General features: G+C 41.4%; 1 protein-coding gene across 3 annotated transcripts; it reads left to right on the top strand.

The window, feature by feature from the left end:
• The first annotated feature begins 598 nt into the window (after nucleotides 1-598).
• On the top strand, nucleotides 599-11156 carry LOC127002365 (RING finger protein 10-like). 3 transcript variants are annotated; one of them, XM_050868247.1, is made up of 14 exons: nucleotides 599-931; nucleotides 4689-4831; nucleotides 5032-5228; nucleotides 5355-5508; nucleotides 5626-5747; nucleotides 5928-6123; nucleotides 6348-6752; nucleotides 7077-7232; nucleotides 7581-7718; nucleotides 8229-8404; nucleotides 8600-8732; nucleotides 8841-8970; nucleotides 9186-9359; nucleotides 10355-11156. In XM_050868247.1, exons 1-14 carry the CDS (start codon nucleotides 844-846, stop codon nucleotides 10459-10461), a joined length of 2319 nt encoding a protein of 772 aa, XP_050724204.1. In that variant the 5' UTR covers nucleotides 599-843; the 3' UTR covers nucleotides 10462-11156. The 3 variants fall into 3 exon arrangements, with proteins under 3 accessions (XP_050724204.1, XP_050724205.1, XP_050724206.1); XM_050868248.1 differs by having other exon boundaries at nucleotides 600-931; nucleotides 10370-11156; XM_050868249.1 differs by having other exon boundaries at nucleotides 600-931; nucleotides 10373-11156.

Here is an 11156-nt window from a genome sequence, read left to right on the forward strand (position 1 = left end):
ATTTTGCGCGTGCGAGGTGACTCCTATTGTCGTACTTTGCCTCATGTTTGCCGATTTCCGACCCAAAATCTGTCTCCTAGACCCCAATAACTGCCTTCATATATAGTTATCGTTAAAGTGGTTAATTATTGGTGCTTCTTAGCAATAGTTATGAGCCAGAAACAGGTAAATACTATGGTCTAGATACGATAACCTAGCACCGTCCTTTAACCCCCGGGCCGCAACGTTGCCAGATTGTCGTACTCAGCCTCCTATGTTTGCCGATTTCTGACTCCAAAACTGTCTCCTGGGCCCTAATAACGAGATTAATTCATAGTTATCGTTAAAATAGTTAATTTCTGATGTTTTCTGGCTATAGTTATGGGTCAGAAACCGGTAAATACGCTGCTGAGTACGATAATCTGGAGTCCTTCAACCCCTGGCCGCAACGTTGCCAGATTTTCATACTCAGCCTTTAATATTTACGATTTCCGACCCAAAAACTATCTCCTCGACCCCAATAACTGCCTTCATATATAGTTATCGTTAAAATGGTTAATTATTGGTGCTTCTTGGGAATGGTTACAGGCCAGAAACCGTAAATAATATAGGAAATCTGTCAACGGTGCTCCGGGTCTCCTCGTCGCCATATTGTGTCCAACCTGTGCTTGGGAGGCTCCTAGCTCCCAAGACTCCCCGCTCCTCTCCTTCGCGGCTCCATCCCCTGACCTTACTACTCTGTGTTCTTAAAAGGATACAGAACCCATTTTCCTGTTTGTGGCGCGTAATGGCTTGCTAACCTGTCCAAGATGTGTGTTCTCGCTGTCAGGGGAGTGCAGGTCCCTCGCCTCGCCGCGGTGGTGCATGGACACGCCGCCCGCCATGGACAAGAAGCCCGTGCCCAGGCCGCCCCAGCTGCCTGTTAGGAGCGGCACCGAAGGCACTGTTAAAGGTAGGCAGGGGCGGGAGGATCGTCTGGGCGGGGGTTGTCAGGGCCGCCATTTTTGCTTTGTTTTCTAATGTGACGTAATTTTCACGTATTTATTTATTCGTGTTTGTGTTTGTTTTTTACCTGTTTTTTAGTTTACAGGTCCTGGGCTACACTTCTATGGTCACGTGTCCATGTGTATAAGTGTCCTGTCTTTCTGTAACCTGGTTGACACTTCGTCATAACACTCACATTTATCATTAATCTCATGTTCTTATTACACTTTATCACATTTATCACACATTATTTGAGCACTTTCCTTCTAATGCGGGGGCCTGAAGAGAGTTGATTTTTTACCTGTTTTTTTGTTTACAGGTCCTGGGCTGCACTTCCCATATGTCTCCATATGCATAAGTGTCTAGTCTCTCTGTAACCTTTACACCTCGGAATCACACTTTTCCATTGATCCATTCCTTCTTTTGACCTGTTCTGCTTTGTATCGCTTCTTAGGTCCTCCTTGTCAACACTTTCATGCTTCACAACACACTCTTAGTTACTTCACAGTGCACACTTACACACTTCTCCCTGAACTGAGGTGTTTTTTCTGGTCTTTTCTCACACTCACAAAAGAATTCCGGAAGAGGCTTACAAAGCCTGTGTCTCCGGCTCGAGATAACTCTTACTTTGATCATTCAGGTGGTCTCTGTGGTCAAGTTGTCTGGAGTTGTTTTTCCCCTGACGTTGCTTTTCTATGTCCTTTTGTTAGTTTCCCCTATTACACTTTTCACTCCACTTTCATTGCTCAGTTCTGTTTTCCCAACAACATGCCAAGAAAGTTTCTTGACATTATTTAAGCAATTTCCTTCTTTACGACTTGGTAAACCTGGATATTTGAGAATGTTACTTCAGGTAACTCTCGATTTACGCGAGTATTGTATCCTTGAAGAGGTCACGTAAATCAAAAACAATGTAAATCAAACAAGAGGTAGGTTTCTATCGAAAAATAAATATTCACTTCATTCAGTGGAGAGAGAGAGAGAGAGAGAATATTCATATCACCGAGATATCCACTCAGGCACTTAGTCTCAGCCTCACTCGTGTGAGGAAGAAATGAGGGACACCATGAGCCACTGGCTAGTATTGGTACCGGTACCTGCCCACCCCTATTGTTGAGTAGCATGGTAGCGTGGGTACTGTATTGTTGTTCAAGTGGTGCGCAGGAAGAAATGAGCTCAGCTGTGTGGCCGCGGCACCGTGTGAGTCCAGTTGCGTGAGACATCTGGTGGCCACTTCATAAAATATCATGTATAAGTGAAAAAAAACGTGTAAATTAAACCTTTATTTGGATTTTTGACCCCGCGTTATTTAAAAAACGCGTAAACCAAACTCGCGTAAATCGAGAGTTACCTGTACACGATTTTCATTTGGGCACTGTCATGTCACTGAGACACAGTGCAGAACAGTATAGACTCTATGAGCCCAAAGTCAACCTGGAACTGGGTTTCAGAGCATTTGAGAAGAGTGCCCCACGGCTCTATAATGAGTTACCCGGGGATGTAAAGAACAGTTGCAGTCTGGCAATCTTCAAGAAAGCACTGAAGACTCGCTTATTTGCTAAATCCTACGACTTTAGAAACATGAGTATTGAGGACAACTTTTGGTGATAATATTACTGTTGTAATGTTGGCGGCCCTGTGGAGCGCTGCTACAGTGGCAGACCAGGGCCTGAAACCTCATCAATGGTAACAGTAATGCAGGGGCCTACCAAGGTGGCTGTCTGCAGGACTTCTAGATTTTGGTGTCCATGTGGTGGCACTGAAGGTGATACCAGGGGAATTTAAGGAAATAATTCCCCTGGACCTTTGAAGTGGACTGCTCAGTTCTTCTGAAAACTTCCCCTGGACCTTTGAAATGGACTGCTTAGTTTTCTTATATATAATGAGTTTTTCCTTTGTTAATTTATGCCATAATTTGCTGCCTATCATGTGTTTGAAAATACCCTAAACTTAATCTAACCTAAGAAATCCACAAGCAGTTACCATACGTCTGAAAAACTATATATGCTTCCCTACAAATAAGACTTCTTATCGGACTGAGAGAGTTCATTCTTTGTTATTTTATGCCATAAGCTGTTGCCTATTATGTGTTTGAAGATGCCCCAAACTTAACTTAACCTAATAACACCTGGAACAATTACCATATGTCAGTCCTCAAAAAAATCATGTATGCTTCTTTACGAGACTTTCAGTATAACAAAGTGAGGTCTCTCTTTGTTGATTTATGCTACAAGTTGTTGGCTGTCATGTGTTTGAAGATGCACTAAACTTAACCTAACCTAACAAAATCACAAAAAATTACTATTCGTCTGTACTCAGAAAAACTCTTCTATGCTTCCTTATAAATGAGACTTTCTATATAACAAAGTGAAGGTTTTCTTTGTTAATTTATGCTATAGGTTTCTGGATATCATGTGTTTGAAAATTTCCTTAACTTAACCTAACCTAACAAAACCCCGAAGTTACTATACATCTTTACCCAGAAAAATTGTATTTGCTTCCTCAGTAATGACTTATTATCTAACAAAGGGAGGTCTTGCTTGGTTAATTTATACTATAAGTTTCTGGGTATCATGTGTTAAAAAAAAAAAAAAATCCCTAAACGTAATGTAACCTAACCAGGGATGGAGATTCGTGGTGGCATCAGGGCAGACACAGAGTAAGCTGACACACTCCAAACTGCTAATGTCTTTATTTAATTGAGAGCACATTCAAAGCATGTAATGGTGATTTTTGTTGCCTTTGCCCATTAACTAGTTATGTTTATATATAAATGTAAATGTAAAAATAACCCCCTTCACTACGGCCGGGCCAAAACAGCGCCCTGCGCCGTATCCTAGATCGCCGCGTGTTCCAAATTTCAAATGCCGCTGTTGAATATAACAAGTTTTCAGCCATAAACTCAACATAATCATCATGTATTATATATGAAAACATGCAGAATTAAGTGGTGCACATAAAGAAACATAAATTAATTGATAGTTTTGAGATGTAAGCATAAATATAGAGATAAAATAACTTGTATATTGGCTAAAGCGTGCCAGGACGCAGTATGCACGTCCTCGGACATGGAATAGGGCACGCAAGGACGCAGTTTACGCGTCTTCGTGTTGAAGGGGTTAAAAGCTGGTGAAATAGAGCAAAAAAAGTTAACTTCTCTTCAAAGTTCGCCCCCAAACTAGCAGGGCTTCACTATACATGCTCTCAAATTTTTTGCTGAACTGCTGTGTAAAAAAATTGAATCCAGGAAGTACGAGATAGGGATTCCTAGCGGTACCGTAGCATCTGGAGCGGTCATGTGTGGCTGAACCCTAATCACTTCAAGGGCTTCTTAAGATTATGTTATCTGCCAGGGCCAAAGCCTCAACTGAATCCTATCTTGTTCAGTTATCTGCGTGTTGATTGTTTTGTGTTTACTGTCTCGAGTGATATGTAGGTATGTCTGTATTTTGTATAACTTTTGTGAGATACTTGAGAGGGTTGCTCTTTCAGACAGTCTTCCTAGCCATTCCTAGGTCTTCATATGTGAAGCACGTTAGTTTGCTTCAGATTTTTCTATTTTAACTGTGGCGTGCGTGTGTATGTGTTTTCAATAATTAAAATTTACTTTTAGATTTAATGCATTGTATTTGAAAATAGTTATTTAAAAAATAAATAGCATCATTACAGAACTTCAATGCATTTATTGTGAATAGTTGATATCAGTGCTTTCTCTAACCCTGCAGACTATGGAGGGAAAAAGAATGCGGGCCAATTTGCCCGCAAGAGGGAGGGGGACCGTCCCGACCCGGGGAGGAAGCCGGTGGGCGGGCGCGGTGGGAGGGCGGGCCAGCGCTATGTCCGTCCCAGGGAGAAGATGGGTGGCAAGGTAAGGCCAAGGAGGGAGCTAATTGTTTGTAAGGCATTTGTATTTTGTTCTGGATTATTCTTTTATATAATTATTTTTAAAATGGAGAATTTTGTTCCTTTTTTTCATATATATGATTCATAGAATAATTGGATACCTGAATAGATTTTGTATTAACTTTGAATTCTAGGGGAATCACATCCCTTTATGTTCCCCTGTAGGTAGAGCCTGGGGGAGTACATCAGGAATCTGGGTCACTCTACTGTGCAGGAAGCAAAAAGCAGAATATTACCCACCTGCTGGACTGGTGGGGCCCTGGACACAGGCCCCAGAGTGGTGGCGGAGGGAGGGGTGCTAGGGTGAGGCGCCACTCCTCCCACGTCCCCAAGTACAGCAAGGAGCATTACCTGCAGGCCAAGTAAGCTCTCGACTACAGTGCTCAGGTCAAACTTTCCCACAGTTCTCAACATTTCAAGTGTTTATGTGGCGTTAATATTATGTAAAGTGAGTTTTCCCTTGTTACTAAGGCGTCTTTCCTATTCAGCTGCCAGTTTGTTGTGGATGACAGTGAGGACTACTCTATCTACTCTGCCAATCAAGACCTCTTGGTAGAGTGGAAGTATGTGGAGGAGGTCCGACTGCACGTCTCAGCGGCACCCTTCTGCCCCATCTGCCTCCACCCTCCCACTGCTGCCAAGGTGATGCTCACTGTTATAATCAGTAGAGAAAGTCTTGTTAGTGAATGAATGACCCTGAAATTTCGTCTCATAATGTATAAGATGGTTTACAATAACATCAAAATTCCTTTTGTTCAGGTAACTCGCTGTGGCCACATATATTGCTTCCCATGTGTGCTTCACTACCTGGCTCTCTCGGACAAGAAGTGGCGCAAGTGTCCCATCTGCTATGAACCAGTATCAAGGGAGGATCTTAAAAGGTGAGTACAGGAAACATTGAGCTTCATGTATTTTATTTAAATTTTTGGTTATCATTTTTCCTTTCCTTGTTGCAAAACTTGTTTTTGTGGTCTTTTTTTTTTTAAACCCAGAAGTAGGCTCAGTGTCAGTCCCAGATTGACAAAATAAGTGTAACTGTGCCATGATCAATTTTTTGCTAGCGTGGTTGCCATCTGCCACAAGGAGTTTGACATTGGGGAAGAAGTGGAGCTGCAGCTGATGCGTCGTGAAAGAGACTCCCTTTTACCTGTGCCCGCTGCTGCCTTCTCTCAGCAAATCATCAGCCAAACTCCTCGCCTGAGCCACCCTACTGCTGCTACACGCTATGCTAAGCTCCTCGTTGCATCCAAAGAAGAGGCAAGTTTGTCAGTTAATTCTTAGAACTAATTTTCTGAGTAAATATCAACAAAGAGTTCACTTTGTGATACAGTCTCCCTGCCGAAGAAGCATACATGAATTTATTGAGTATACCAATATGATGACAGTTGGGTGAAGATCATGCTAAATTATTTTAATCAGACTAGTCCTATTCTATGGACAGTATTTGCTCCTGACTGATGATAGCATTGACATCTTTTCAGGTGAAGTCCCTCATTGTGGCTAGAGAGCAGCATGAGCTGGAACTGCAGCTGGTAGAAGAAGGGGACCAACCAGAAGCTTGCTTCTTGCAAGAAGCCCTTGCCCTTCTCCAGGCCCGCCAGGACTCCCTCGGTGATAACACAACACCTGACAATCCTTTATTCTCTCTTGAGGAAGGAATGGAAGCAGTGTCACTCTCCAGCCCAGAAGAGCCATCGTCCAGTGAAAGTCTTTCGTCCTTTGAAGAGGTGCTTAGTCCTCTGTCACCAGTGGCAGGGGAAGCTGGTGCTGTGCTTGATGAACAGCAGCCTCAGAGCCAAGAAGTGGAGCAACCTCAGTCAACCATCACTGTACAGGATTTGGATATCTCCCAGCTGCAGCCCGTCAATGCCACCAGTCCAGGACAGGTATATATCTACCATTTCCCAGTCATTAGCAAATTTTACAGGAGTTCATATAGTTAGCAGAGTAGTACCATCATGGGTGTGTTGTGTATTTGTGGGTTCTGTGCATTATGGGGAATCATAATGTGTATATGTTTCTAGGGCATGGGGATTCATTTAGTTTGCAGGTATTACCTCTTTGTGACATCATTGGGTCAGGCATGTTTGAAAGGAGATGGATAAGAGTGGACTAAATTTTATTTAAGAAACTTAACAATGATAAAAGAGTAATTTCTTGAATAATCTGAAATTCCTGTTCACCACTAAAGCTGAAATTATCATTCACAGGTACAGCGCAATGCTCCCAAAGCTACCTTTTACTTCTATCAAGCCAGCAATGGAGCACACATATACCTTCATGCCCTCAATGTTCAGATGCTGGTGCAGGAGTATGGTGCCCTAGAGAACTGCCCACACACTCTTAGCGCCAAGGTGGTGGAGAAGGTCAGTCGTGCATCTTGGTAGTAGTAGTTACCATTTCACACTTGCTTCTAGCACTTCTATTTTGTCTTTGGGTGTATCTGGGTGACTTAGACTTTGTATACTGTAATATTTCTACTGTTGTGGCCATACTTATAACAATCTCTTGATAAGAATTACCTTTCTGCATTCATTCCACACACCTGGGGAACCATAGTTCAACCTAACTCATTTCCTCTCAGTATTATGCTTATCCTCACTACACCATCCTACTTAAGTCCAATTGATTCAAAGATTATGGCCAATATTAACAGCTACTTTCCTTCAAAATGTAAGAATGTTACACAGTTGCTTATGTTTCTTTGTTTGCAGGAGACTGTGTCCATGACTGAGGATTTGCGAATGCGACTGAGGTATCTACGACATTTGCCAGTCACCTGTAACTTTGATGTGGTTGAGGTGGCTCTGCGTAATCCTGTTGTCTCCAAGGGCACCATTTTGATGTTCCAGGTAAGATTGAACTTGGAATCAGAAGGTGTTACTTTTTGACTTAAATTTTGGCAGTGGCAGTTTTCAGTATATCTTTCATGGCTTCTCAAAATAAATTTATAGAAGTTTTATTCATGATTAATTGCTGTAGTGTATCAGAGAGAAATGAAAATTTAGGAAATATAACCAGCGTGAACATTTCATATTTGATGCCAACTTGCCAAGGCAAGCTACAACCTTAGAAAAAAAAATTAGGTCTCAGAAATTTGTTGAATATGCAGGTGCAGAGAATCAGAGGCAGTAAAGGGAAGTGTAAGGCTTAGATAGAGGAAGTTTGAAGTAATATTTAAATGGGTGCTTTCATTGGGAACAAAGATGGTCACTATTGCAAGGAAACAAATACGAATGAAATTTGCATTTTTGCATGTAGGAAATACTGTATGTGATAAGGTAATCATATATGACAAATTCTGAAAGCTCAAATTATGTTTACTTCATTATTAAAAAAAAAAAAATAATAATAATGTGCAGGACCAAATTGAGACAAGGAAGCGGAAGAGAAACAGACGAGCTCGTGAAGAAAGAAAGATTGAGAAGCGTGTGCAGGCGGAGGAGGATCGCATGTTGGGCCGTTCCAAGGGAGCTACCAACATCAAGATTGAGTCCTTCAAGCAGTTTCCTTCATTCACTGAAGAGTTTCCAGCCAGGTGAGCATATTTCTAGGTTGGGTTTACTACACTTTGTAGTGGGGTGATCGCAAAACAATACTTAGTTATACCATTTGACTTCTGCCATTTGTAATGTTCAAAATGCAATGGTTTTAGTGTAGGTAATCTGACACCTATCCAACCAACAAGAAGTTTATGTATGGGCTTAAACACTAGATATTTCGCAATTTCTAGAACCACCAATGAAGTGAATGAAGTTGGTGTTGGTGGAAGTGAGGGTGCTGGCAGTGAGCTTGGCTCCAGCCCCAAGAATGAGACGCTGGGCTCACCTCCTAATACCATCGCAACTGGCATGTCATTTGCAAAGGTAAAGGATGGAGTGGTTCATTGTTCAAGGCTGTTCATAAGAGTATTAATGTATAGTGATGCCTAAGCCAGTCATTGAGTCTTATTAAATCTTGTCTTTTCCTTTCAGATGATTCGTGAAGGGCAAGTCAAGGCACCCCAACCTGGCAGTGAGCCTGTGGACATGGGCAGAGGAGCTTGGCCCACTTTAGGAGGACCTGTCTCCAAAAGTGACTGGCCAACATCTCAAAAGAGCTCTGGTAAGACAATATCCAAAATTTGTGTATACTGAATCTGTGTATATCAAGGGTACTCAACTGAATTAATAGAATTAGAAAATCTTTGTACATTTATACATGCTAGGAGTATACAGGTAAACGGTAGAATAATTTTCAAGACTCCCCATGTGGCCATGGTTATATAGTGATGACATGCGTTATATTGTCTGTTTGTAACAAAAAACTGTGTTTAACAGGTGTTGGCTCGGCTGGCCGTGGATGGGGAGGGAGAAGTCGAGTGAGTGAGTCCTCTTGCGGGAACTGCACTGAGGAAGAGGAAGAGACCGCTGCTCCTCCAGAGTACCGACATGCCTTCAGCAATGCCATGGCTAAGGCTCTTGATGCTGCTACTGCTGCCAAGAAATCTGCAGGTGAGGAAAAGTACATTTAATTTGTTTTTTTTCTTTGGTAAACTGGATAATTGTTGGTCTGTGGAAGAAAAAATGCTAACAAATGTACCTGAGGGAGATAGTTGTAAAGTATTAGGCTTACCAGGGCTACCTTGTGTAGATTATGTTGGCACTAAAATTGTGAACTTTCAATAACTGTTACTTTAGTAGGTTTCCCGTAACCTGGCGTAGAATATCTTTAGGGAGGGACTCATGGACTTGGCATCAATGCTTCGGTTATGATCTTTCGCACTCATTGGTCTGTTATAAACTTATTCCAATGTGCAGCTTTTTGACTTTGTATTTTAACTAAAATCTTGATAAATTTTTAAGATACCAGATTATACCGATAATTTTTTAATTTAATGAAATCTTTATGAATGCATGTAACAAACTAATAGAGATAAACCTGAATGATATTTATAACAAAACCAAGTACGAGTCAGAACTGCATGTAAATGATCAAAATACAGCAACTGAAGTGCCAAACGAAATTCGAGAGAGCTATGCCAATGCAAATGGCTGGTAGGCTAGTTGCAAACACCTGCGTTAAAACAGCACATTGGAACAAGAAGAGGCTAATGAGCGTGCAGGCAATGATGCCAAGTCTGTGGGTCTCTCCTTAAAAGATTCACCTGTTATACTGTAGTATCATCCTGTACTCCACTCTTCTCATGGTCCAAAAGTCTCTCTCTCTCTCTCTCTCTCTCTCTCTCTCTCTCTCTCTCTCTCTCTCTCTCTCTCTCGCAGGGCCCCACAGGATATGGCCCCACAGGATGTTGATAAACCCCACACTCATGCCCCCTCAGCCACAAAGAGGACCCCCCCTGATCTTATTTTAATTGATGTGTCCATTTAGGTTGATTTACATACTCCCCTTCACACTGCATTATGATTACAGCCACAACACTTGCATCCCCTCCTTCTCCCTTGTTTTACTTTTATACTAGGTATTATGATACTGCAATAATTATTAGAACCACTAATTACAGAAGCCGAGGAAGTCAAGGATGGTGGGAAGCGAGGCAGAAACAAGAAGAAGCAAAAGAAAGTCCTTCTGTTCTCATCTGGAGGCTTGAACTGAACAAGGAATGCAAGCTGCTGGTTGGTTAGAAGAATCAACCAGTTCAAGATTACTTTGAGGTTATTGCATTATATTCAACCACTAATGTTTACTTTGTTACAGTTGTCAAAGTAATATTGACCACTTCATTTTGTAATGGTAATTACTGCATAGTTGTTTATGGGTTATGTTTTGTCAGTTATTGGGAATCTCGTGACAATTTATCAGTCCTAACTTTGTTGCTGCCATCACGTGGGTAAATCTCTTTTTATCCTAACACAGCTATATGTTGAGTTGGAATCCTATGGTACTTTATTTTATACCCCAACCCCACACTTGTGTGGAATTGGAATGTCAATTTTAAGTTATTTATTAAAAGAATAAAAAGCCAAAACTGCTTTTTCCTCTACTTGGAAGCAGTGTTAGTGTATACTGCTACATGCTTCCAGAAAATTTAAGTTAGACGGTATGAACTTATATGAAGATGGAGTACGTATGAAAAAAAACTTGCAGTTTTCTAAACTGTAACTATAAAATGTGGGTTTTAAGTTACACAGTGGCATTGAATAGACCAATGTAATAATTTTGCTTTGGGTGGCTGCTGCTATCCTTTTTGTTTCTGGCAGACCTGAAATGTTATAAATCGTATTGCTAAAAGAGGCTGAAACATGAATCATCTGTTGCTTATTTAGTCACAATAAATGGTAAAAAGTTAA

Source organism: Eriocheir sinensis, chromosome 2 (assembly GCF_024679095.1).
Source record: "Eriocheir sinensis breed Jianghai 21 chromosome 2, ASM2467909v1, whole genome shotgun sequence".
Classification (NCBI taxonomy): domain Eukaryota; kingdom Metazoa; phylum Arthropoda; class Malacostraca; order Decapoda; family Varunidae; genus Eriocheir; species Eriocheir sinensis.

Bases quoted from the DNA above. Each gene is read 5' to 3' on its own strand.
- LOC127002365 (XM_050868247.1), top strand. From the start codon at position 844: ATGGACACGCCGCCCGCCATGGACAAGAAGCCCGTGCCCAGGCCGCCC. The intron at 932-4,688 runs GTAGGCAGGGGC...CTAACCCTGCAG, and splicing joins CACCGAAGGCACTGTTAAAG to ACTATGGAGGGAAAAAGAAT. The intron at 5,509-5,625 runs GTGATGCTCACT...CCTTTTGTTCAG, and splicing joins ACCCTCCCACTGCTGCCAAG to GTAACTCGCTGTGGCCACAT.